Genomic DNA, 27553 nt, shown 5'->3' with positions numbered 1-27553 from the left:
TTTTTTTTAATGAGTTTAATATTTTATTTTTATTTCATAGAATATTTTTATGTAGAATTAGAAAATAACTGGATATTTAAATTCATATTCACAAATGTTTTTGCAACAGCAATTTGTGCCATGCTGTATATTAGCATAAGTTCTTGAAAGTTGCTATCCTGTATTTATATGAGGCAGTAATTCCTGTTGAATTCAGTTGAACTGGCATGACTAGACACACAGGTTTACACCTTAAGCTTTGAAAGGCAGGCTTGGATTTGGTTATATCTCACATCTGGACATGGGTACAGGAGACACCTTTATGTTTTCTTGCTGTATTATTTCATTTTTGTTGGCACTGAAAACAAATCCTCAAGGTGAGATGGAGACATTATGGAAACACGCCTCATCAAAAGTAAGGAATGGAGTAAAGGAGGAAGTTGATGGAATTGTAAACAAGCAAAAACCAAACAACTCTTTGTGTAGGAACAATTCGGGTCATTGATCATTCAACAATAATGGTATTCCGATAGATTCAGGATACAGAGATAAACCATTTTATGCAGCATTATTGATTTGGTGTACAGGATGCCTTTTGGATTTGCATCTTCAGGAAGTTCTTGGTTAGGAAAGAGGTGGAGCTGGGACACTCCATTTGTACTCAAGAGTAGCTAACAGAACTTGCCATGGGCTTTGCCCCCTTCTGTGGCCATCAACACACAAACTGGAGCTATGAATGGATCTGCAAAAGGAAGATGCTTCAAACTGCTCCATAGGTTTTCATTTTCACCTGCTTGGGAAGTGCACAGGGGTGAGAAACGGCATTGAACATAGTGGGGGGAGCCACACTTTCCTCCATGCCCTGCTAGTTCTAACCTCCCTAAAATTGGAGGCATTTTAGAAAGATTGGGAAATAACAGCGGAGCACATTCCCTAACAAGCTGAGGTATCCTTCATTCTCTGAGTCATCTGACATCATGGTTCATGTCAGCTGTGGCTGAGCCTGCTGAGAAAATTAACTTATACCGATCAATTCATTAGGGGGATGAACACTTATACTGATCAAAGTGTTAGTTGGAATCAGGGTAAGCTAGGATCATGTTTTATTTCGGTATCCCATATTGCTGGAGAAATTTGACTAAAAACATTACTATATAGCCTTGTTAGATACTTCCTTAAATATCTAGAACAGAACAGGGGTTTAACTCTTGACCCAGTGATTTTATTCAGAAAATCCCTTACTTTTTGTATTTATATCTAGTAATATGTGGAAGCAGAAACTTTAGATCCCGAGAGTGAATGTCAAATTTTACACAAGGCTTCGAATTCACTTTGCTGAGGGAATTCTAAAAGGTGGCACATTGGACCCCCTTTAATGCAAATTGATGTAACCAACTTACAGCTTAAAATATGTCTATATTATCCTTACGTATTTATTCACACCGATTGGTATTTTGAAATATCAGAAGGAGGGCAAATGGATGTTCCTTAAAATGCATGAATTAAGACATGGGTTTGGATCTTACCTTTTGTTGATATTAGGATGTTCACTGAAGGACATTTGCACCCTACTTTGCTGCTACAGCCCCTGAACTATATATGAAAACATTTGGAACAATTGAGAGATTCTCCTAAACAGGGATATTGGGAGCTACAGGACAGAAGCGGGCTAAGAAAGTTTCCTTGCTTACTTAAGGACAAACCATGTTCTCTCACCGAAGGTCCTTATTTCAACCTTCCTGGCTTAATTCCAGGAGACGGCCAGCGAAAACTGCAAGGGTTCCAATGATGCAAACTAACATGAAGATGCCAAGGAGAAGATGATCAATCACCATTGCAACAAACTTCCATTCTTCTGCAGCCTGATGGTTAAAAAAAAAAAGAAATGTAAGGAAAAGAAATCAGAATTTTCATAAAGCCAGGAGTTATGTAAATGGCTTTTCTCTTCAAAATCTTTCTTCTTTTGATTGACCAAAGATATGATTGGCAATGAAAGTCAATAACTATAATGACCATGACATATGGAAGACTGTGACTTAGAATGTAAGAAAAACAACAAAGAGGTTGAGTTAATAAGTGAAATAATATAATAAAAAATAAATAAAAGGAATTGAAAGTAATGATACAATAAAATAAAAATGAGCTAAATACAAAAGTAAGTGATCAGTACAAAAGAAATACATTCCTTCCTCATATTGTTAAACAAATTTAACATATTTTGGGTTTTATGATTAATTTCTCAACAAAGATATAATGAGTGCCAACTATGCAGATTCCACAATTCTTTTGACCAATTACTGTATTGTACTGATATATTTATGTATCAGCTATTTTTTTTCTTTTTTTATTTGCTTGTTTGCTCTTAAAAATGTTTAATAAAAGAAAAATAGGTTGAGGTGATTTGGTCAAATAGAGACAATGAGCAGTGACCACATTGCAAACCAAAAATAAAATAAAGGAAGATCTGGTTGTTATTGGAAAGTGAATTGCAAACACACAATTGCAAACTAGTGTCATCACGGTGGTGTCACATGATATATCACGACTCCCTCCCCCTTTGTTAAACTGGACATGGACGTGGCCAACATTTGACACATCTGGTCCGCGGGCCAGGAGTTTGACACCTCTACTACAGATAGAAGCATAAATGATTTGGGAAGGACCAGATAAAAGCTCTATTTATCCCAGAGCATATTTACCTGCTATTACAACAAGCTGTATAGTTTGCTTCCAAATCTATTTACTGTATTGAACAATTATTACATTTTTGGCCAGAGGAGGGAGCCAAATACTATTCAGTAACATTTGACTAGGTGGCTACTGAGACACTGAGCTGGAAAGAAAAGACAAATTTTTTTTGTAGCAACAACTTTTTAATCTTTTGGTTATTTGGGGAATAATCAACCTTGTCGCCTGTCTGGCACCCTGCCCCACTGAACTGAGTTTTATTTAGAGGTGTTCTTTAAAAAAAACAACCAATCTAAATGGAAAGATAGAATGGTGAATAGAAAACCATCAAAATCAAGTCTCATTTTTTATTTCTAAGATATCTCTAGATCCTAGATTAGATTTAATAATACTTTTCTGGTAGAAGAAAAAGAATGGGTGGGTGGTGGAATCCAGCACTTCTTTTGGAAATGTAGAAAATTAGCACCCACCCCTCTCCTAGAAGAATTAAATATTTGGGGAAATGTTAAAAAGGCAGGCTATTATATTTCCCTCAATGAGAAATGGAGAAACATGTTTTTAAAGACAGAAAGCAGACTCAATCTCCCTGCCCCCAGCAGATACTGAGGCCAGCTTTTAGAAATGCAGTTTTGGTAACCCATTCAACAGATATTTTGAAACAAAGGCAGAATGGTAGGATTAGCTCTCACTCAAGATCTAACACAGCCATTAAGCCACAATAGGAATTATTTCATCAGCCTTAGAGCAATCCAAACTTCACGAAACTTAGCTCAGACAAACACCTAGGATTTGTACTTTTCCTATAGAGCCAGCTATGACCCCTACATAACCCCCACATTGACCCCATTGGAATCTGGAAACAGCCACTAGAATACATGTTCTTGCACAGAAACAGGAAGCTCAAGTGCAAAGTTTACAGGAGGTATAAAAACCCCTCATTCTCAATTTCATTTTGTCAGCTGCACCAGAACTATGTGCTTGGTGGTTTTGTTCATCATTAAATCTTCTTTCCAATCAGCCTCCATGTTTCCAGTGTCTTTCTCCCAGCTTGGAACTGAACCAGATGGATATTTCTTCCAACAGAAATATGCTCATTTCTCCATGGGCAGCTTCTTGGAGGGAAGAGCTGCCTTTCTAGTAAACGGGGTTTTTCTAACTGGCTGTCCTTTTTGCTGCAGCCATTTTAAGAGAGGGCCTGTGACATATTCTTAGGCTTCCAAATAATCCCTTACTGAAGCCCCAGCCCTGCCCATGGGAGATGCCCATAATAGATAAGGCCAGGAAACCCTCTAAAAGCCACACAGCCAAGTTGTCCAGGAAAGTTTTGGTTTCTGTACCCAAACTTTGTGGATATGCATACACATACTGTAACTTATCTTCCCTCCCACCATTCCCCCTTCAGGATCAGCCATATTATACAAAGTGTTGGGAGGAAGGAAGAACTAACATGCACAGGAAATTAAACAGAAGAATTAAGAAAGAAGGAAATACATATAATTAACTCTGGTGTACATCAACACTATTCACTATACTGTTACTTCCTTTCTATTTTTGCAGACGATTCTTTCACCATGTCCGTATGCTGATTCTAGGAATGTGCAAAACTCACCAGTGCAGGAATCCAATAAGTTTGTGATCCCAGAATTTTCTGTTTCCCTTCTGAATCGTGCTAAACCTACTTCAGAGCGTGCAATTTGGCACTATCCAAAAATAAATTCCCCTAACTATAAAAGCAGATTGTTCTGGACCAGTGAGTATCACGTGTTCCTAACTGAATTTAAATATTACATTCACATTTCATTTAATACAATATGGACATTGCTCTGTACTCCTATTACACATTACTTTGCTTTTTGAGGATTACAACTTTCTTGGTCTTCCTGTCCTCTTGATGTATTCATTTTTTAGGCACTAACATTTATAAAAGTTAATTCCACTCTTCAACGTATGCTCCTTCCACCATCCTCTCAATTCCTTTTCATCCTGAATGATTTTATCTTTTTCATTTTTAAGTTCACTCATTCTGCTGGAGGGTCCTAATTTAGCCTTCCCCCCCTGCACTTCAAAAAAAAACAAAAAAAAAACAATTTGGAATGAAACTGAAGTGATGGAATGCTGAAAGGAATATTTTAATTATGTGTATAAGATGGATAATAATATGTTGACTATGTTAGACGCTTTTCCTCCCTGATATGTCTAAAAGCAATTTTAATTCCGATCAAAATTGTTCTATAGTTCTTAATCTTAACCCTTTCTTACTCTCTTGGACTGCATACTTGCAACTATTTTTTCTCTATAAATTATGCATAGTCTTCCTCTTGATGTAGAGTAGCTCCTCTTGATATAGGTCTAGTGTAACTCCACACATTTCTGTGGAATTTTATAGCTTAAGTCTTTACTGTCTGACCCAAGCAACTTCCACAACCTTTATGAATATACGAATACATTTATTCTTAAATTAAAATAGATATTTTAAATGCAGATATGCACCAAAATTCTTGGATCTGTAAGTAATCCAGTCGCTATTCTTTATGCTTTTATCTTGTTCCTATTCATTTATTCATGTTACCTAATGTCATATTTTTCTTCTTATTCACTGAGAAAGTTGCACTTTGTTTTTCAAATATTGAAAAATACCTCTGCTTTTTCCATTGTATAACATGCAACTATCACCAATTTATGGATTTCTTCTTTGATATACACCCATAACTATTCAGGTGATCTCCATTCATACTTCCTGATGTGTGTTTTAATCCATTCATTTATATTATGTGTATTTATCAACATCACTGCACAATATATTCAGCTGTTTCTCTTTCTTTCTCTTATTTTCATAAATATAAAAGATTTTTGTATCCTTTTCTTCATTTTCTTCATGTTCTTTACTATGTAGTTCTTAACAAGTTGCGATTTTCCATATGCCATAGTTATCCACTGGTGAAACAGACTCATCGATACAGATAGTCCTCGACTTACAACAGTTCATTTGGTGACGATTCAAAGTTACAACAGCACCGAAAAAAGTAACTTATTGCCATTTTTCACACTTACAACCATTGCAGCATCCCAATGGTTACCTGATCAAAATTCAAATTTTTGGGCAATTGACTCATATTTATGACAATTGCAGTGTCCCAGGGTTATGTCATTCCCTTTTGCAACATTCTGACAAGGAAAGTCGATGGGGAAACCCAATTCACTTAACAACCATATTACTAACTTAACAACCGCAGTGGTTCACTTAACAACTGTGGCAAGAAAAGTCGTAAAATGAGGCAGGACTCACTTAACCAAAGTTTCGCTTAGCAACATAAATTTTGGGCTCAGTTGTGGTCATAAGATGAGGACTACCTGTATTTAACTACATCACATCAGGAATGAAATTCACACGAGAAGGCAAAAACAGTATTGTCTATTTTGTGGTTCAGAATATTTTGAGGGCTTATATATTCCTAGAACTGTCTGTCTGTGTTTCTTTCTCTCTGACACACACACACACACACACACACACACACACACACACACACACACGTCATGATTTCAAAGGATTCACATTGGATTATTAATTCTTACATCATTGGATTCTTGATCTGATTTCATTGACTCGGCAATGTATTTGATGCCTTCAATTGCACTTTTAACATCTGGATTTTTAGTAAGTGATGTCTGGAAATTCATAGTCGCTGGTCCTTGTTTCCCTGAGATTTCAGAGATATCTATGTCATCAGTGAAAATCCTGTTCTCCTGTTTATTTTTGGATGGACGCTTCATTGTTGAGAAAAACATAACATTTGGAATTGTTTCAATAAATATCTGAAAGAAATATAGATACTGATTAGAGAATTTAAACAAAACTATCATATGTCATTTCTCTTAATCACAAAAGAAAATAGATTACAGTACCATTTGACACTGGGATGCTAACTGGGACTCAAGGAAGCAACAGGACTTATATCAGAATAATTCAAGTCACCCACTATTGCTTACTTGTTTAATGATTATTAAATGTTCAGCTATTGCTTAGGAAGGAAAGTTAGAATGGACTTTTATCAATTACAGAGCAAATACTGGTTTTATTATTGTTATTGGCATATTGAATGGAGCTGGCCATGAAGTTTCAGTTGCTAAAAATGAAATCAACTGACTTCCTTGTAAGCTTCTTTTTTAATATATATATATTTTATTGTTCAAAATTAATTAAAATGGAAAAAGAGAAATGCAAGCAATATTAACAAAATAATATAACACTAAAGCTATCCCCTAGCCACTGAAAAGAAGATTGAACAGACAAGAAAAAAAAGGTTACTTGACTTATATACAAAATAACTTACAGTTAAAATATAAAATAAATTTAAATTTAACTTAATTGCTTGAAAATCTTCTTCCTTGGCCTTTCAGTTCAAACACTGACTTAACAACAAGCCATTGCTACAAGACCTTTATAGAGTTAGATGCTTCAAAGAAGTCGCATCCTTCTGCTTATGCTTCACTGGAGCAATTGGAGCTAGGATGTCTATATTGCCTTTGATAAAAAGAGATAATATCAAGCTATTTTGTCTAGGATCTATTGAGAGCTTATTTTATTGATCTCTTCTTAAAGGTGTCCATCACCTCATTTGTCTCACTAAAGTCTATTGTTTGGGGAATGTACTGAATGGAGATATACTTCCTTTTATTTATCTCAATCTCCTGTCCTAAGCTTGAAAAATGTAGGTCAGCTTACCTTCCTCACCCACTGTGGCATAGTATGGGTACTGGGTGAGCGATGGTGGATATTGATCACTACGACAGTGATGATGATAGAAGTTATGACAAACACCATGGTGAACAACATGTATTTGCCAATCAAGGGAACAGAACTGGAAGTTGAAGGAATCAGCTCCACAATGACAAGAAGAAACACAGTCAAAGAAAGCAGGACAGAGATGCTCAGAGTCATCTTCTCCCCTGGGATAAATTAGGAGGAAATAGTAAATTGAAGGATTAGCAAACAAAATAGGAGGAGGGAGTGCAATTGGTGCTTCGTGAGAAGTCAGATAAGAATTATTGCATTACATTTGGGTAGCCAATACAATATAGTGATTCAACCCTACTATAATGTATTCTAGAGTCATCCAACCATTTGTATAAATGTAAAAGTAATGAAAATAAGTCTTATATTGCCTCCACAATAGTTGGATAATGCTCCAAGAAGTCATAAGTCATTAGTGGAGAAGCTGTCCATGATCCGGGAAACCTAGGTTGGAGTTCCCACTCAATCATGAAGCTTTCTGGGTGACTTTGCACTGGTGTCTCTTTGTTATCCTAAAACTGGGGCTGGAATGTAGCAATATATATATAGGCATGTAGTTCTTCATCAGATGATCTTGATGGCTCTATAAATGGGGGGGTTAGGTCCTGGACACAGAGGTCAGTTCCTTGCTGCCTGATTTAATCAACATGACCATTTCCATTTGGGCACCCATAATCCAGGGTACCAACCTATTCCCAAGATCTATGCAGAGGATTGTGTGAGAAGCCCACATCCTTAAGAGGAGCGAGCCACTCTGACATCCAACACCCAGCCACCAGATCCATACAAATAAGGCATGAAAATTATGTTCTGCCATTTCCCCTCTTTCCCCTGTCTCCCTTCCTGATTTTGTAGCATATTTCCTAGGAGGCCAAATCCTATATGCCTTTTAGCTGCAAAGGCGAAGCAATTAAGTCTAGCAAATTCTCAACACACTCCCCAACATTATTCCAAGTGGATTCCCCCCCACCCCCCAAAAAAAGGCAATAAAGACACATGCACACGCCAAAATGGCTTTGTTGATGTACACAGGCAAACCAAGTCTCTTTGGCTTTAAAACTCTTAAAGTTCACCTTTAAGGCAGAATAACTCAGGGTAATGAAAGGGTTGCTTCTGCCAGAGAGAAGCAATCTGATATTCATATGTACATACCTGAATCTGTAGGGAGATAAAATACTAATCCAGTCAAGAATGAGAAGAGAAGGCAAGGAATGATGACGTTGACAATGAAATAAAGAGGCAAACGCAGCAATATAAAGTGATAGGTGATATCAAGATACGGCGTATCCATGCAACAAGAATAGTTCACCGAGTGCCAATAACCTCGGTAATCTTTTATTGTCCATTCTCCACTGGGCATGTAGTTATTCAAATCTGGACGGGGACCTTCCTGAAAAGGGAAATGCTTCCTTCTAATCAATGAAATAACCATGTCTTGTGATTCCGTGCTATTTCCTACTAGAAATTCCATTCTAAATATTGATATTGAATAAATGGATATTTAATGCTTAGCCTGGGTTTAATCTCACTTGGAAGAATTTCACGGCAGGATTAGGACATTTCTGTCATACAGGTAGTCCTCAACTTATAACTAGTCAGTTAGCAGCTGTTCGAAGTTACAATGATGTTTTTTGGGGGAAAGCTGGACCACAGCAAACCACTGGTTCACTTAACAACCACAGTATCCGCTTAATGACCAATGCAAAAATGGTTGCAAAATTAAGTCATTCGTATGGGTGATCTGGTTTACCATTGTTATGATCATGATGGGAAGCTCCATTATGGCCATAAGTTGGGAACTATCTATATTTATGTCTGTACAAATCAATCATGCAAATCAATGATAAGCAGAAAAAAGGAGAAGGAGCCGCCCCAGTAGTCCCTGGCTGGATACTGTAAAAGGTGACACTGGGATGACGATGGTGAACCTGAAGGGGGCAGTGCGAGACAGAAGGGCATGGAAAGTGCTGAACCATAGAGTGGCTGAGGGTCAGACATGATTGAATGGCTGATGAGGATGATGACACACACATGGATGGGTTAAACATATACAGAAGCCTCTAACTTTAAAAACTGGAGCAAATAGAAATGGAATTTACTGTCCCTTTCTTTTCTTTTTTTTGAGTTTTAAAATGAACTTTATTTGCAATGGATTAAAAAGATATAAACCTACGAGTATACAGAAATAAAAAATAGTAAACATACTAATAGGACAGTAAATAACTCTCAAAACAGCCATAAGTTCCTCTGGGATAGAATGTGGTGGTTTTAAGTCATGATGGAATTAAATGAGGAATATGCAAAGCCTAACCAAGATTGTCCTTCTCCAAACCCAAACGTAACTCAATCCAAACTCTATTTTAAAAGTCTTTGGAAAGATTGGGTTTGCATATGCTTTTTTTTTTAAATGTGTAAGTTAGTTATATGAGTTACCTGATTATACCAGACAGTCCTAGAAAAGAGAAAATGGCTTTCCACAAAGAAATCAGAGGCCATGCTTTTGAAGACTAAGTAGTCCTTGCCAGTCTTTTACTTTTAAAAAAAATATAACATAGCATGGGTCTCTATAGGATTCTTTTTAAAATCTGAAAAAAATCTGCCAGATCACAAAACTACAGGAGAATGAAGTTTAGGGACCTTATTCATCTGTAAGGTTAGAGCATCTGGATACATTCAGTATTTCTCAGCATTTTTCTACAATTATACTTTTGTTGCACATATAGATTTATTTGAGAGAGGTAAAGGCTTCCTTTTGCTTTAAGCATTTTCTAGCCATCAATAAATCATTAGAAAAGTGATCTGACAATAAGTCCCATGATTTTGTTCAAATTTTCAAATGATAAGCTACATTTCCCTTACACCTCTGAGTAGTGCTAAAGGAGAGGAGAGGAGAGGGAAAGGAAGGGGAGGAAAAAGAAAGGGAAGGGAAGGAAAAGGAAGGAAAGGAAAGGCATCTTTATTCATATATAATAATATGAAAATGACTAAAGGTACCAGCTACTCAAGAGAACCAGTTTGGTGCAGTGGTGTTAAGCATCAGATTAGAAACTGGGAGATTGTGAGTTCTAGTTTCACTTTAGCCAGAAAGCCAGCTGGATGACCTTGGGCCAGACACTCTCTCTCAGCCCTAGGAAGAACGCTAGAGGAAACCAATTCTGAAAAACCTTGCCAAGAAAACTGCAGACTGCAGAAAGCCCAGATTGTTGCCAGGAGTCAAAACTGACTTGGAAACAGAACGAACCAAAAACAGTTACCTAACTAAAGCCTACCGGGTAGATGGCAACCAAGGTACCATCGTAAGTCCAAGTTCCCAGCTTCATACTGCAGTTTTGCTCATCAAAGGGGAAGTGGGTGACTATAATTTCACAGTAGCTTTTGAAGATGGCTGGTGGATTCCATGTGATATGTCCTGTATAGTTCAGAAGAACTTTGGTGAACTGGTCAATAGCAAAAATTCCATCTGCACTAAAAAGAAGAAGAAGAAGAAAAAAAAACAGTCATAGGAATAGCATACAATTTTAATACACTGGCTATCCATTTTATGGCACACAGTGTTATCAGTGGTTTGGGATCTTCCTATTTTTTGGTGTCTTTCTTTTAAAATAACGTATCATCAGTCTGGAACCCACATTACGTATCTGATATTAGCACAGTTGAGAAAGTCCAGAAATATTTCACAAGAAGAGTTCTCCACTCCTCTACTCGTTGTAGAATACCTTATGCCACCTTATGACTTGAAATTCTAGACCTAGAAAACCTTGAATTACACCGTCTTCGGTCTGATCTAAGTATAGCATATAAAATCATACATTGTAAGGTCCTACCTGTCAATGAATACTTCAGCTTCAACCATAACAACACAAGAGCACACAATAGATACAAACTCAAGGTTAACCACACCAAACTTGATTGCAGGAAATACGACTTCAGCAACAGAGTGGTCAATGTCTGGAATAGTCTACCTGACTCTGTGGTTTCTCCCCCAAACCCCAAAAACTTTAACCTTAGACTGTCTACTATTGGCCTCACTCCTTTCCTAAGAGGTCTGTAGGGGGCGTGCATAAGCGCACCAACGTGCGTACCGTCCCTGTCCTATTGTTTCTTTTATTTTTCTTATATGTACCCATTTCATGTATTCATAACTATGTATATACTTATACCTATTATCTTGTAAGCGATTGACAAATCAAATCAAATCAAATAAATAAATAAATACGTACACACATACATACATACATATATACATACATACTCTGCAAACTCCATTTGGTACAAAAATGATTGCATTTAAAAAAAAATAAGTATGAGAAAGGCTGTATACCTAGAAAATAAATCTTTTATTCAACATTAAATTAAAAGGTGGGGTTTTTTTCAGTTTTAAAAAAATCTTTTATTTGAAAAGATTTGATAAAAACTGGATGTTTGTGATTACCTGACCATGGCACAGGTTCCAACCAGTTCTGGAGAACCGGTAGCGGAAATTTTGAATAGTTCAGAGAACCGGCAAATCCTATCTCTGCCTGGAGATTTTATAGCATCCTTCCCCTGCCACTCCTACCAAGCCATGCCCAAAGAACTGGTAGCAAAAAAATTTGAATCCCACCACTGGACCATGGATGATGCGTTGGAATAAAATAGCACTTCTTACCTTTTCCCCAAATAGTCTTGGTTTAAGAATATGATGGGGAATATAGAAAGTCCAGCATCATCTAATCTGGCACTGGTTTTTAACTTTATTATTATTCTTTTACATTGTACTTCTTGTTCATATGAAATCAGTATTTTGCACATGTTTTAAAACCAACTAAAAAAACGCAAGATAATATAAATGTACAGTCTTTTCTTTGACCATGGTCAACAGTATATAAAATTACCCCGTTGGGGTTGGGGGAACAATCACGCCTATAGGGTCCTGGCGATCCATTTGGGTGCCATTTCAAGCCATTTCAAACCACATACATGGCTGATGAGTTAACCTGCTCCCTCCAACTTGGAACTAAGGAGAAATTTCCTGATAAGTGAGAAAAATTAATCAGTGGAACAGTTTGTCTTCTGGAGTTGTGGGTTCTCCATGGTTGGAGGTTTTCAAGAAAAGGTTGGATAACTATTTGTCCAGGAAGAAATAAGGACTTCTGCCTTGGGCAGGGGGTTGGATTGGAAGACCCCCTACAGTCCCTTCCAGAGGTGGCATTCAGCAGGTTCTGACCAGGTCTGGACAACCAGTAGCGGAAGTTTTGAGTAGTTGGGAGAACCGGAAAATCCCAGCTCTGACTGGCTCCACCCCCATCTACTCTCTGCCTCCCGAGTCCCAGCTGATTGGCTGGGTCTTCTTTGGTTGCCCTGCACAGGAGAACGGAGCTGGAAAGCAGGTTAATGGGGTGGGGAGGGAATGGGGATTTTGCAGTAATCTTCCCCTACCATGCCCACCAAGCCACGCCCACAGAACCGGGAGTAAAAAAAATTGAATCCCACCACTGGTCCCTTCCAGCCCTAGGATTGTATGATTTTGTGATTATTATCCCATTCTTCCTATTAGCCCTAAGCGGAACTGTCTGAGCCAAGGTAGGTCTCGTGGAATACGCCCCCTAGTGGTGAGAAAGCATAGGTCCCTAGACCCCACTAAACCTGGGGTGATAAAACACGGCACAGAGAAAGCAATGTGTGTGCGTGTGTTTGTGTGACACGACTACATTTCCTCTTCTTCTTCTGCAGCAGCAACAACAACACACAGGTCTTTCCCATCCCTTGAGCAGTTGCCTAACATCCCCCACTTCAGCTGCTATACAAGGGAAATTGCTCTCACTTTCTCACTTATAACTCAGATGGATGTAGTAGAGCAGGGGTGTCAAACCCGCGACGTCCTTAGTTGTGGCCCGCAGGGCCAGCCTGAAAACGTCAAAGGACTGGCCCGCGGTGCCTCTACCAGCCAAAGCAGGCCATAGGGGCCCTCCCCCTCCCCTCCCCCGCAGGGAGATTGGTTCCCTCAAAGAAGCCTTTATTTTAGAGGTCACACTCACGCAGAAGCTGGGTTTACAGCCATTTGTGTAGTCTAAATCAGGGGTCTTCAAACTTGACAGCTTTAAGACTTGTGGACTTCAACTCCCAGAATTCCTCCTCCAGTCAGGTTAGCTCAGGAATTCTGGGAGTTGAAGTCCACAAGTCTTAAACTTGCCAAGTTTGGAGACCCTTGGTCTAAATGTTCCTCTCTGTGCTCTCATTATGGGACTGTGCCTCAGAATTAAGGTGTGGATCAACAGCTCTACTTACTTGTTATACAAAACTAAATCTGGACGCCAGACTATCTCCGAGGGGATGCGGATTTGCTTCACACCACCATACTCTGATGGATTCCATTTCAAATTTGCATCTATCCATTGCTGGGGAAGGGAGAGAATTTCAGAGAATTTACAAATAAGTTGAATAAAGAACAATGGCTTTATTCATTAAACATAAGTTATAGAAGGAACAAAAGCAATATGGCTATGCCTGGTTCAAGAATGTATATCTCTTTATGTCCTAAAATGATTATTTATCAGTGTATGCATACATATTCATACACATGTGCATATGTGTTCTGACCCGCCCTTTGCAGATGCAGGAAACAAACTCCCCACAAAGAAAACCCCCTCTTTATTTACACATTGGGAATTAACTGCATTCACCAACAGACTGTCCAGGCAAGAGTCCTGCAAGGAGTTAACTGAAGCAATAGTGCCTATCACCTTGTTATGATAAATGCAAGGCTGTGAACTCCCAGCAGGGAGGCTGCAAATTAAGTCAGTTCAAACAGAGAAATAGACAAACCTCAGTTCTGGCAAGGTAGTCTTTGCCTCACGAAACACACAAAGAGCAAACGCAAATGGTTGTCTATGACAACCAAACGACTCCCTTTTCCTCCTACGGTGGAGCCTCGGGTCGTGATTTGGTCGTGTCCAGAAGCACGACTCACTGCGCATGCGCACAGTAAAAAAAATTGGTGCTGAAGAGGGAATCTTTTCATGCCAATTTTGTTCGCCACCCGATTTTTGAATCATTACCCAATTCAAAAATCGGGTGGATTTTTTCTTCGCCACCTGATTTGGTCACAAACAGAAGTGTTCATGAGCCGAGGTTCCACTGTATTTATTCCCCAGCCAGGGAGGGGCCAGTCAGTGACCACGTTTGTTTTGCTTCCTGAGCCGGCTCATTGTCCTCCGTTGTTCATCTTTCCTATCTGCTCTGTGCATACGTGCATCTGAAACAGGCCCCAGCTGTCCTCCTCCTCACTCATCTCTGACTGCAAAGGCAGCTGCCTCTCTGGCTGGGAAATGCCGGACGTCCCTGGCTCTATCTCTGTGTCCAATGCTGAGCATCCCTCAGAGCCTTTCCCAGGCTCCAGAACTGGTCCAAGTTCTTCTCCACCCTCCTCATTGTCCGAGTCTGGTGGGCCACAACAATACGCATCTGCATCCACATACATGTACATATACAATTGTGTTCTTATCGTTACTTATTATAAATTGATTATGTTTTAACTCACATACTTTAACATACTTAGCTACTTAATCATATTTACGTAGGGTAAGGGACTCAATAGTGATGTGGTCTGTATGAAAGAACTATACTTGGAAAATAGCAAAGTATACTTTAAAACCATTTGGTGCATGCCAACTTAGGGCATTGTGGGAATTTTTCTTGGAGGTTCACCCCTCACCCCACCCCACTTCAAATCCAGCTCATTTGCATTCTTTTGAAAGGAGTTTGTCAAATGTATTATGGAGACGGAAGGAGGGAGAAGAGCTACTTCTGGAAATCCAGCTCAGTTCTGTCTGGTGCTTAGAATAAGCTGTCTGATGGGTTTATCTCAACCGGATGCTAGAATATTTCCCACAACAAATAGGCATTCAGGAAAAAAAAATGCTGAGATCAGGTTTGGTTTTCTAAAAGCCAATTATCAAAATGTGCAGCGCCGCTGCTGTGACAAACTTTAGAAAAGCCTTTCATTGCGCCTCTCTTTAGTTGTAGCCCACAAGAATATAGCAAAAGGATTCAACCCCTTGGAAAAGGCAGCTTCTAATTCAAAAGCATTCCTTGAACAGGGGGACAAGGCCGATCAAAACACACCTTTGGGCCTCAAACACAACGTGCTGGTTTATAAATCATGGAGTTATTACCTGTTTCAGACGCACATTGGTGCTTACTATTTGATTTACTTCATCCTTAGGAGACAAAAAAAGACAAGGTTAACAGAAGATAACTTGTTTGCAATAATCGGTGTTGAGATTATTGGTTAAAAACCTTTGCTGTTTTCCCCTTCTTTTCTTTCTCTCCCAGCACTGAATTCCCACTGCCAAAACGCAGACTGTAAGCTATGTGAGTCAGGAACCTGCTTCTCTTTGCTCCCAAAAGCAACGTAGTTGACCAATGGCATTTTAGAAATTAATGAGATTTCCTCCCCCCAATTAAAGAAAGCTTAATCGATTACTGCCATGAGACCGTTCCTTCTTAGCTAAAGAAACTACAGGTAGTCCTGGACATACATTTTTCTGAAGAAAGAAGCAAACGGTTTTTGAATTGGGAGGGTACATGTAGATTCGTGCAGCAGGCAACACGGGAGAGGTAGAAGAGAAAGGAGGCTTAAAAGGAAATTGCCATCTTCCTGGGCAGAGCCACCTGGAAAGCACTGTACTCCAATTGGACAGCATAAATTGGTCTAAGGTTACATTTTACTGTGTACATGGGTTTGCACTGCAGCTAAAGATAATTTGGAAGTTTTGATTAGGGCATCATTTAGGTACCAGAATGTCATTTACATTGCTAGTTTTCTTGCTTCAAATCACTTCAGCCTTAAAATAATAATAATAATATCATAATCCAGGATTTGTTGCATTCTAATGTCTCAATCTTATTCCAGATGCTACCATACAATTTATAAAAGTGAATCATCCCTAGTACAGTCCAGATAGCTATCTGCCACGAAGACTCCAATCAGAATACCTGCACTGAAGCGGGAATGCCTAAACCAGGGGTCCCCACTCCCAGTCTGTGGACCAGCCCTGATCCGCTGCATGCCAGTCTGCACAAACAAGCAAAGTCCCACCTGTGGGATGCAGGTAGCACACGAAACCACCTCCTCTGGTCCGTGGAAAAGCTTCTCTCCATGAAACCGTTCCCCCGTTCCCAAAAGGTTGGGTCACCTGGCCTAAACAACCCCTCCCAATTCCAAGTTGTTGTTATTAAAAGCTTCAAGCTCCTATATTTAAAAGTATCTCTGCCCATGCCAGCCTGCCCAAATATGCATATCTCCTTCTGAGGCCTTCTTTCATGTATGTTCCTGACTCCTGGGGATGATTTTTCTGGCAAGAGCCACATTTCCTTAAAGCTGTAAGGTGCTCTAAATCACCTAGAAGTCAGGGCTGACCCAAGTGATCAGAGAGACAAAACTTAAGACAACAAAGTAGTTAGTGAAAACGCCACAGAAAGCACATCCAGATGTTTCAGGATTCTGTAACTGGAGCTGTTCTAGTAAAAGTAGCTGTAGGTCTACATGGGGACTCTTAGTCTGATCTAATAGGGCTGAATTATGAGTGGGCTAGTTGATCAATCTATTGGATATTGTTTCTCATAGCCTTTCTTGGATGTTCCTTTTGACTCCCTCCCTTCTCTTTCCCTTTTACATCGGAGGGCCAGGGAAGGACTTTTGAAATGAGCCAGTCTGCTTGCATTCCCTAGTGCCACCTGCAGCACCTGTAGTGCTTGCCTGTAGTACCCACCTGCCCATAACTCTGGCCTGACATCTTGCTTGCCTGGATTCTTTCCTTTCCCCACTGGTTATTGCTTAACGATGGTAACAGAGACTGACTTAGCTATTGCTATGCATTGTGATCCCATGACATTGCAATTTACTGCCCCAATCGCTTAGCAACAGTAATTCTGGTTTCACCATAACCAAGTAAACCAAGAAGTAAATGCACATAAAAGTGAAGATGTAGGCTTAATTATTATGAAAGGAGTTACGATGTATATGAAAAGGTAAGATTTCATGACGTTGAGATTGTTGGTGGTGAGAATAGAAGAATGAATTAATTCGTTCAATTAATTAATAATTAATTAAATTTACTTGCCACCCATCTCGCCACAAGGTAACTAATTATTTGATTAATTCATTAAGCAAAGCCCCCCTCCCCCAAATAATGGGAAACTGTTAATAATGATAATGGCATATTAAGAGCTGTGGTGGCACAGTGGTTAGAATACAGTATTGCAGCCTAAATCTGCCCACAGAATGGTGTCTGATCCTGACGGGGTCAAGATTGGCTCAGCCTTCCATTCTTCTGAGGTTGGTAAAATGAGTATCCAGATCCATTGGGGGCAATGTGCTGACATTGTAAACTGCCCAGGGAGTGCTGTAGGGTAAAGCACCATGGAACGGTATATAAGTCTAAGTGCTATTGCTATTCACACTTTTACCATACCACATTGATCAGCTGGATAAGTTGCAGTCCCACAGTGACTTCCACAATCTGATTATGATCGCTTAATGGACGCACAACTTTGTTATAGTTCTCGAATAAATCTTTAACCAGGCGGCTTTCATCACTGGAACCATGGACTAGAATAGCTGCAGGACAATATAATAAAAAAGCAACATTTGAAAAACAGTGACAAAACATGGTGAAAGTCTGAGCCGATGCCAAGGGTTTGGAGGTGAGCTGGGTGTTTGGAGTCTGAAGGAGAAGCCAGAATAACTGCTCATTTCCTAGGGCCTTCCAGGATGATCTCTAGTTCTTTTCTGGGATTGCAGACATCATATTGAGTTGTAATCCTTCTATTGTTTAACTTTCCCAAGAATGTTTTTGGATTATATGCAGAACTGAAAAACATTTGGAAAATCAAACCGATGTTGGCTCTTCTCACGGTAATAGGCTTGCTTTCAATTTAGGTTTTTAAATTACACTAATCTTAAAAAAAAAAAAACCCCAAATGAACAACTGATATCAAATGAAGTTTGAAGATACTAAATGAAGTCTGCTTCACAAACACTTGCATTCCAGGCCTGCATTATTGAGCCTATACTGGAGTTTTAAACAGTGCTGATTTCTCCAGTTTAGTCATGTGAAGGAGTATTTATTCATTCATTCATTTACAAGGTTTAGAGGTCACCCAACTCCGAAATTACTTCAGGGCAGCTTATTCTAAAAATAGAAAACAATAAAAGAATAACAGTAGAAAGTAATTTCAGGCATTCAGGCAAACACCCTCAAACACATAGCTGCAAATTGTAAGCATAATCAGCACCAACACCCAACTACTGAAAGGGCTGAGAGAACAATCAAGTTCTTAAAGACTTCCAAAACGTGAATCAGTTCCGGTTTGAAGGGCTTCGGCGACAGACAGAAATCCGCGATCGTGCACAGTTTCTGTTGGCTTGCCGCTGGAGCGCCCCGAGCCGGCTGGTTTCCGGGCTAAGCCACCCCATAGAGGTGGTGAAGAGAGGGGAGACTGCCAGCAGGGTTCAGGAGATCCACATCTCTCCTCCTCAGCTGGCCATTACTCCCTTTCCCGAAGGCGGTTGCAGCGATGGTCAGAAATGGCCACCACAAAGGAGAACTCAACTGGAAAAAATGTGCAGGAGGAAGATAAGAAGTGAAAGTTTTGGCTGACCAGGTTAAATTGTAAAAGCAACAACTAAGGTATCCTGGAATTTAAACTTACAAAAAATAACATCGCTCCCAAAGAAGAGTCGGAAGCAGTGAAGGAAAGGGAAAAGGGAAAGGTTTGGCTTTTTTTTCCTTTTCTCTCCTTCCCTGTACTGACAACTAAGGGACTTAAATAAGAAATCAGAAAAATCCGCTTTGACATCAATAGGCAATTAAGCTGAAAATAAAACAAAATGCCAAAGGGATAATAAAGATTTCTGGACATTAAAAATTTTCTTTTTCATAAGCAGGAAGGGAGAGAAAAAGAATAAGGGCAGGATCTGGAAGAGGGAGGAGACTGCCTGGAATTAAAAAGAATCTACAGTAAAACTTCAACAAGACTTCTAAAAGATACATTTTAACTGAAACTTTGCAACTAAATAGTAACCCCAGGAAGAGAAAGTGAAAAAAAAGAGCAAAAAAGAAACAGCTTGCGTGTATTTGGATTATTTGGTGATCTTTGGATTCTTGGTTATTATATTTGAATGACTAAAATCAATCGGGTGGTTGTTTAAAAATTTATACAATGGCACCACTTCTGGATGAACTGAAAATGGAACTTAAAAAGTACAAAGAAGATGCACAAGTTTTTCACTTCTTAGAAATGGAGATTTGGAATTATGAGAAACAACAAGAAATGACTGCAAAACAAGAAGACTGGGACAAAGAAGAAGCCATCTTTATTGAACAAGCAATTTTATGTGGGGAAGAAAAAGGAAAGGTGGGAAAGAGAATGGAGAAGTTAAGACTTAAAAAAACAATCAAAGAAAAGAAAAATAATTCAAAAAATAAGTATAATACTGGAAAGCAATAGAAAAGGGGAATACAGAAGAGAGAAATAGAGGTAGAGAGACAAGGGGTAAAAAGGGGAGAGAGAAGAAGAGAGGGAAGAAGGAAAGGAAAAGAAGTTACAAAGGACCGGAGCAAGATATAGAGAAACAGGACCTATTTAGAGATGATGGGTGAAAATCTAACTGAAAAAGGGATTCTGTAAAGGTACATAAGATTGTATTGTTATATTAGTAATAGAAATAACTTTAGAAAATTGGAAACAACGTATGATTAAAATGAGGGATAAAATAGTTAGTGTAATTTAGTGAAATGTTTGTGAATAAAATAAGTAAAATAAAATAAATGAGAAAACTGAATTAGGAAGGAACGGGAACATTTTAATTAGTTAATGTTTTATAAAATATAAGTGAAGAGGGGGGGAATTAATTATGGAAAGCTTATAATTGTTCCCATAGAAGTATGATATTTAATTTGAAAAGTAATGTTAAAGATGTTAAGACTTTAATGAATATTAATATTAATGATAGAATTGAATTGGAATGGAATGGAATGTTGTTTTAATTATATACATTTATAATTTTTTTCTTTTTTTAAGAATACAGTGTGTATTTTAAGAATGTACCAAGCAGAATCCGAATGGAAGTTATGTATTATATTGAATGTTACAACTTTAGGGAAAAGATATAAAGGAGTCATACTCCAATCAGTAACTATAGGAGAAATTTTGTTTAATGAGAAAAGATAATAGATAATTGAAACAGGACAGAAAAAAAATATAAATACAATGATTTGAATTGAGATGAGATAATTAAAATAAAATTGAGAAAATTAAAAGAGGAGAGAAGCTATGCAGAAAATGTAAAATAGTAATAAGATATGGAATAGAATATAAAAATGAGCATGAACCTGAATTTGCGTCTGTACGAAGAAATGTAACCCGGGATTACGCTACTTTCAAAAAATATGTTTTTATTTGTATTTTTTTTCTCTTTGTGAAAACTGAAATAAAATTTACAAAAAAAAAAAAAAAGACTTCCAAAACGTAATGAGATATCATTCCAGACTATTTTCCAGACTTGGTAACTGCTGGTCTGGTAACAACTAGTCATTTGTCAACCAACTGACTTCTCTTCTATTTTTTTAGTTGTCCCTCCCATCTCATAGATTTTGGCCATAGAAATAGACCAGGTTCTGAGAGCAGTTCCCAGCATATTTTGCTGACTAAGGCATAGAGGACAGTGCTTCTCGTCTTCTCTTTGAAGAAACTGATTGGATTGGTAGTTGGTGGGTTGTTATTCTCCTACAACATCTGAGGAATCTGGGTTTTACCATTCATCATAGAGATTACCTGAAGAATTCTAGAGGAACTGTTCTGGGATCTACCATTGGCACCTCAAAGAGTTGCTTCTCTCAGTGTAAATAAATGCCTCATTCCTGTGGTTGGAACTGGGGAATTAAATGATGGTTAATTACACCCCAAATGCTAATCATCACTGAAGGAATGCCTTGGCCACCAGGTATACCTTCAGCTGGATCCTCTCCCAAGCAATTTGATATGGTTAAATTTGTATCTAGAATGACTTCTACAATGAATAAAAATATTTTTCTTATTTTGGTTGACATCTTTAAAGAAGAAAATGGTTATTATTAAAGTTCTATGCAGTGAAGGTAACAAAGATCCATTGATAAAAGCTAGGTCCCCTTTCTTCTGTTGCTTATACTTTTGGTTCATGCAAATCTACGATTTGATATTTGAGGATTCTCCATATAAGGGAAGCCAATGACAGCAGCCATTAGAAGAGGAAACTATGTCATGAGTAAAACTGAGAGGGATTGCAAAAACCACAGTTTATCAGATTATTAATCCCAAGGCTGTCCTCTCCACTTACATGGAGAAATTGAGATGAAGTCAAGGGAACAACTGACTGCAGAGGAATTTAGTTTTCAATGGACTGCATATGTGCAATTAAGAGAAAGGTTTAATATAGTTTAAAAAGTAATAGGCTATATAAGATGGAATTTGAGGGCGAATTACTATATGTACATGTAAAATTCTGTGCAATTTTCTGCAGAAATGATAAATGTGATTCCTAATATGTATAAATTTTGAAATTGAAGAACAAGTTAAAATGCATGATAAAATGGCCTAGGAACTTTGGTTATAATATACAGGTGGACCAATGGGAAAGAATGTTATATTTTAAGAGAGAATTACTATAAAATGATGTAAAGTTGGTTTATGACACCAGAGAAATGATGTAAGATGTAAAAAGGGTACTTCAAGTCAATGCTGAAAATTTGAAAAACACGAAGGGACATTTTTATTTGCAGGTAGACTTGTGAAAAAGCAAAAATGTATTGGATATAAATGCATATGATGGTAGAATGAATTTTAAAGATAAATATTCAGATGAAACCAGAACTTATTGGCACTTATGGACAGTCAATCCTTTAAAAAGGCTCACAGAATACTGGTTTTGTATATGGCAACAAGACCATTAGATACATAATGGTAGATAAATATTGTAACACCCGCAATGGAGTATTGGATTGTGAAGATTGCAGAGTGTAGAGAAAGGGCAAAATTGACCTATTTGATCAGGGATAAAACAATAAGAACTTTTATACTTTTATAGACTGGAAACCTTTTCGCTGGAAATGGGGGAAAAAATAACATGGGGATTTCTGAATTTGCTGATTAAAAAGGGTTCAGTAATCGGATAGAAGGGATCTTTGTACTGTAATCTTAGAGAGGGAGGAGAGAGACAAAGTTTGTTTGTAACTGCTGTGAAAAAGATTAAAAGTCACTTTTAAATTATCTTTTTTCCAGACTTTTCTTTTTCTTAACTTCTTTACATAAATAACATAAAATTGTTTGGTATTCTTTACATTAAAACTACAAACAAGAGCTAGTCTATTATTATTTTATCTGAGATATTGACATTTAATTATTGAAAGAAATATATTTATTTTTCATCCATCACTCCAGTGAAAAACTACTTTTCTTCAGAGAAGGAAGAAAAGTCACACTATTTCATTTATAGTTTTAAAGGTTCATGGCACTTGGAGAGTTAGAGAATCAAAATTTCTTTATTATTCCAAAGGACAAGGTGAAAACAACAATACAGTATATGTCTGACTCCACAGAAAGGACTCACCTTGAGTGGATTACATTAGCAAGTACTAGTGCCCTCTACTGGCCTGAATGTATTACAACCACATTTCTTCATAATGTAGAATTGAAATTGAATACTTGGGTTCAAAGATTCAGATTTTATATTTATTACTAACTCAGTAGATTGGGTTGCTCCATGTATAGGTACGAAGTAAGGCCTTTGAGATCTATACAACTTCTCAAAGTGATTCACTCAAATAAAGAAAATATGTATAAAAATAACGAAAAATATTTTTAAAAATAAGATGTTAACATGTGAAGAAACACAAAATTATGCCATTAACAATTTAGAAGTTGAAAGAGCTCCACAATTTAACATTATAGCTAAATAAGTAAATTAGCAGATTAAATAATTTAAAACCCCTGGATCATTATGTGAAAAACAATTGGAAACTGGTATTTCATAAGGTAAAGGATTTCTGCTGATTCCAACTTTACTGAGCACTGCCTGAACATTTGAATCTGGCAGATGATTTCTCAATGCATTTTTATTAAAGTTTTTATGAACCCAACAATGACATCAAACACAAATTCTATATTATAATTATTTAAAAGATCTCTCAAATCAAAAAATTGTATTGGTGTTGTTCAAGCATACTAAACAAATCCATTTTTCAATGAAGCAGAAAATAGCACCCTTATCAAGGAACTACCAAGGAGAAAACTACATTTTCCTCAATGCTGGCCTATGACTATAATAAAAATTGATTGATCGATTGATTGACACCCCCACCAACATAGGCAAGGCAAGCTATTGTATATAAATAGAGACCAAACCCCATTCCCTTCTAGCACTGATGATGTCACCTAATTTGGTAATGAAACAGCTTAAAGCAAACAACCAAGTTCTCCCCATCCATATTTTTTTAAACAAAAATAACTATTTCACATTGTACCATAATGGATAGGAGAGCAATATCAGAAATATATGCCCAAAATCTATATAGTTCTTATTTAGACAGACCAATTTTTCAGTGGGGATTATTATGTGTTAATTATGTATAACATTGCAGTGACATTCAATTTATACCTTCCTTAATGTTAATGTTTTGCTGTGTCCATTCTTTTGCATAAACTGAATTCCTGAAGAGACTCATCATTTACAGGTTCTTATGCGATTTTAAATGAAGCTACTTCTCTGGGTTCACACATTGTGTTCAGTAATGGTTTGTTTAACCACTGTCTAGTCAATACATCCCAATCATTTTGGCTCATAAAAACAGAACGAATCACAGCTTATCCAAATCAATGAATCAAATCTAAAAAGGAAATCATACAATGGGTGTTTCTGCTACTTAAAAAGATAAAAGATGGCAATGACTTTTAGCAAAAGGCCATCCAGGTTCTTAAATAAGCTCACTGTGTCCAGGAGATAAAATGACTTAATTAGAAAATATTAATATTCTCGATAGGAAATGACCATAGTATTCATTCAGAATATGTATCTTCTTTTTTGAAATATTATGCTTGTAATTGTACATTTTACTTCAGCTACCTTTTATCCGATCAACATGATAAACTCACTTTGCAACTTGCAAACTTATGAGTACAAATTGCATTCAAAAGATATTGGTCAAAAGAATCACTAAATATAAGCATCTGAAGACTCATGTTACATGGTTATTGGGCACATCTTTTTATTTTTAGTTTTTATGCAGTATAGGGTTGGTGACTTAAACAAAATTTCAGTTTGAATAAAAGGAGACTATGCTGCCATCCTACACTCTTGGAAGTACAAATGAGAGAAATCTGGTTTTTCAAATCTACTGCTATTCATTTCCATCTTCACTGTCATCAAAGGAAGGAAAGTAGATAAAACAAATAATGTGCAAAAGAGAGATTGGAACATTGCTCTTTCCCTTTTTTAAAAAAAATTTCTCTGCTCTGACTATAGGACTGGAATGTTTTACCTACAAAAGGTCCTGGAATCAAAATTGAATGACATCTTGGGGGAAAAAAAACCCTGCCCTATGCAAGGATCAATAAAGGCTTCTGAAGAACATTTAAGAAATATAAAAACAACCAACTAGAAATAAAACTATTAGATTGATCCAGGGTATATTACTTGCAAATATCAAGCTATAGAGAAATTAAAGGTACAACTGAAAGAAGTGCAGAACAAAAGTTTGGGGAAAATCTGACCTTTAAGTAAGGCTGGTCATCTCTTTAAGATATACTGGATTCATTTCCAGCCTCCAGCTCTTTGAAAAATCTCTTGAATAGATTGGGGATCTCTTGAACAGCATGCAATCTGGTGACAAAGGAAGGATTCCCTGCAAATTAGGTGCAGAAGGTAGCTTTGGTATGAGGAACTTTCAGTGAAGTGCAAAGAAAACTTTGTCCATTTAAAAAAAAGAACAAATCTAAAATTCCTATTGAAGAACTACTTTTATTGAAGTAAATGGGATGGAAGATGTAAAACAATGTCTTCAAAAGGCAAGCAAGTTAAAAATTCCAAGTTCTATTGTTGGAATTATAATATCTGGTTGTTTCCAGGCAGAGTGAATGGAATCCCTGTGGGTCGCAGATTAAAGGAGAGGGTACAGTCAAAAGGAAACCAAAGAGGAAAAAAATGTGTGTCCCCCCCACCCCATATAACCTATATATATCCCTGTAATTTGGGGAATAATTAAGGCCTATAAGGCAGACAAAAACAAGATTTCTTTCCGTTTATCTGTGATTTATCTATAGGGTATGAACCACTAAGTATATAACACAGTAAAGGGAAAATAAACACTGACCTGTGCTCTCTCTCTCTCTCTCTCTCACGCATATACATTTAAATACACACAGATACGCACAATTCCCTAGGAATTTTTCTCTCTCTCTCTGTCTGCTCTTTCCATAGGAGCTCCTGTACCAATGAAGTTAGACTGAAATTATACAATGATTTACCTGCTCCAAAGAGTAGATAGATGAATAAACAGCAGCTGTTCATCACTTTTCCTCTTTGATATAAACACTTGGGCATCCAACGTGCTGAAGATCCCAGCTGAAATAAAACTTTGCCTTTTTTTTTTTTTTAAAGAAGGGTGCTTGGAGATAGGACCACAGAGCTATTGTTTCACAACACCTGCTTATGCGGACAGGCAGCTGAAAGCCAGCATGCCAACTGGAAGGAGGTGCAGTCTATTTTTGACAAGCCAACAGGAACAGTCTATTTTTGACAAGCATAGACTCAGAACAGTTTTTGTCTAAGTTGCACATCCCATGGGAATGTGCATATATATATATATATATTTAAAAGCTGACGATTGTTCCAATATTCATAGTGCGTTTGTCTTGCAGTAAACGACATTAATTTCACCAAACTTTCCTTTTATAATGGCTTGTTAGCTGTTAGCCAGGTTCCTTTGGAACTGATCCATGTAAACATTTGGGCATATCGTAACCCTTGTCACATGGCTAAACCTGCCAATCTAGCCATCTACTAAAACTCAACTTTGCCCAGTCTCCTCCCACATTAAAAAGAATGACTGATTGATCTGTTGATGCCTGTTGGAAGGGTCAGGAACATAGCTGAGGAATTGACCAATCTCTTTCTTTAACTTGCCACATAAACTGAAAATAAAGGTAAAGATTTCCCCTATCCAGTTGTGTCTAGTGACTCTAGGGGGCGGTGTTCATCTCCGTTTCTTAGCCAAGGGAGCCAGCATTGTCTGAAGACATTTCCATGGTCATGTGGCCAGTATGACATCACCCTGCAGTGCAGAGCATGTGGAGAAACACGGAACGCGGTACTTTCCTTCCGAAGTGGTACCTATTTATCTACTCACATTTGCATGCTTTCGAACTGCTAGGTGGGTAGGAGCTGGAGCAAGACCAGGAGCTGCCTGTTGTGTAGTGCTCGGATCTTGAACCTGGCTTGTCAAAGCTCACAAGATCAGCTTCTTGAGCCATCGTGCCTGGAAATAAAGACACCATTTAGTGATAACCCACAACAATGGCTAGATAGAGATCAGCATCAGGCGCTGCAAATCTCATGCTAATACAGTTTTCTTCTAGCACAAGAATTGGTAAATCATGGATAAAGAGCTTGAAAGAAAATTTGGAATATATATGTTGAAATGGAATGAGGAATGATGGAATGAGGAATGATGGAATGAGGTAGTAATTCCCACAATGAAAAAATGGGACTTCCGGTTTGTCGGCTTCGGCAGCGGCAGGGATTCGCGATACTGCGCGATCCCTGCGGTGCTAGCCATCTTGGTGCTTCCGATCCAGACGGGTCTGGAGGCTAAGGCTGCCCCGTAGAGGCAGCCGAAGATAGGAGGGATCCGGACAGGGGGTTGGGGTTTTCGCAGACCCCTTCCCCACCCGGCTTAACCCTCTTTTCTCAAGGCAGTGGAGCGGCGGTCAGCAATGGCCGCCACAAAGAAGCTGACAGCTGGATATGATTGTGCTGGAGGAAGAAGGAGAAAGTTCTGAAGCGAAAGTTTTTTGGCTGAA

The 27553-nt window shown here is 38.0% G+C and overlaps 1 protein-coding gene across 4 annotated transcripts; it reads right to left on the bottom strand.

Moving 5' to 3' along the window:
* On the bottom strand, positions 1-26180 carry CHRNA1 (cholinergic receptor nicotinic alpha 1 subunit). 4 transcript variants are annotated; one of them, XM_087949692.1, is made up of 10 exons: positions 26000-26180; positions 17914-18059; positions 15613-15657; positions 13727-13836; positions 10729-10924; positions 8612-8849; positions 7391-7614; positions 6241-6480; positions 1671-1841; positions 1-985 (listed from the first exon to the last, which is right to left on the bottom strand). In XM_087949692.1, the coding sequence occupies exons 1-9, from the start codon at positions 26073-26075 to the stop codon at positions 1710-1712; spliced, it is 1407 nt and encodes a 468-aa protein (XP_087805818.1). In that variant the 5' UTR covers positions 26076-26180; the 3' UTR covers positions 1-985; positions 1671-1709. The 4 variants fall into 4 exon arrangements, with proteins under 4 accessions (XP_087805818.1, XP_087805817.1, XP_087805819.1 ...); XM_087949691.1 differs by having other exon boundaries at positions 1696-1841; XM_087949693.1 differs by having other exon boundaries at positions 968-982; positions 1696-1841.
* Between the last annotated feature and the right edge of the window lie 1373 nt (positions 26181-27553).

Source organism: Notechis scutatus, chromosome 1 (assembly GCF_049901735.1).
Source record: "Notechis scutatus isolate UNSWTSFEM ecotype Mainland chromosome 1, rNotScu1.2, whole genome shotgun sequence".
Classification (NCBI taxonomy): Eukaryota; Metazoa; Chordata; class Lepidosauria; order Squamata; family Elapidae; genus Notechis; species Notechis scutatus.
The sequence above is the reverse complement of the archived record's forward strand: the minus strand, read 5'-3'. Positions and strand labels throughout refer to the sequence as shown.

Coding starts and splice junctions, on each gene's coding strand:
- CHRNA1 (XM_087949692.1), bottom strand. CDS start 26,075: ATGCCCAAGTGTTTATATCAAAGAGGAAAAGTGATGAACAGCTGCTGT. Junction 8,850..10,728: donor CCTTGGTTGCCATCTACCCG/GTAGGCTTTAGT, acceptor TTCCCTTTTCAG/GAAGGTCCCCGTCCAGATTT. Junction 6,481..7,390: donor TGCCACAGTGGGTGAGGAAG/GTAAGCTGACCT, acceptor TATTTCTTTCAG/ATATTTATTGAAACAATTCC.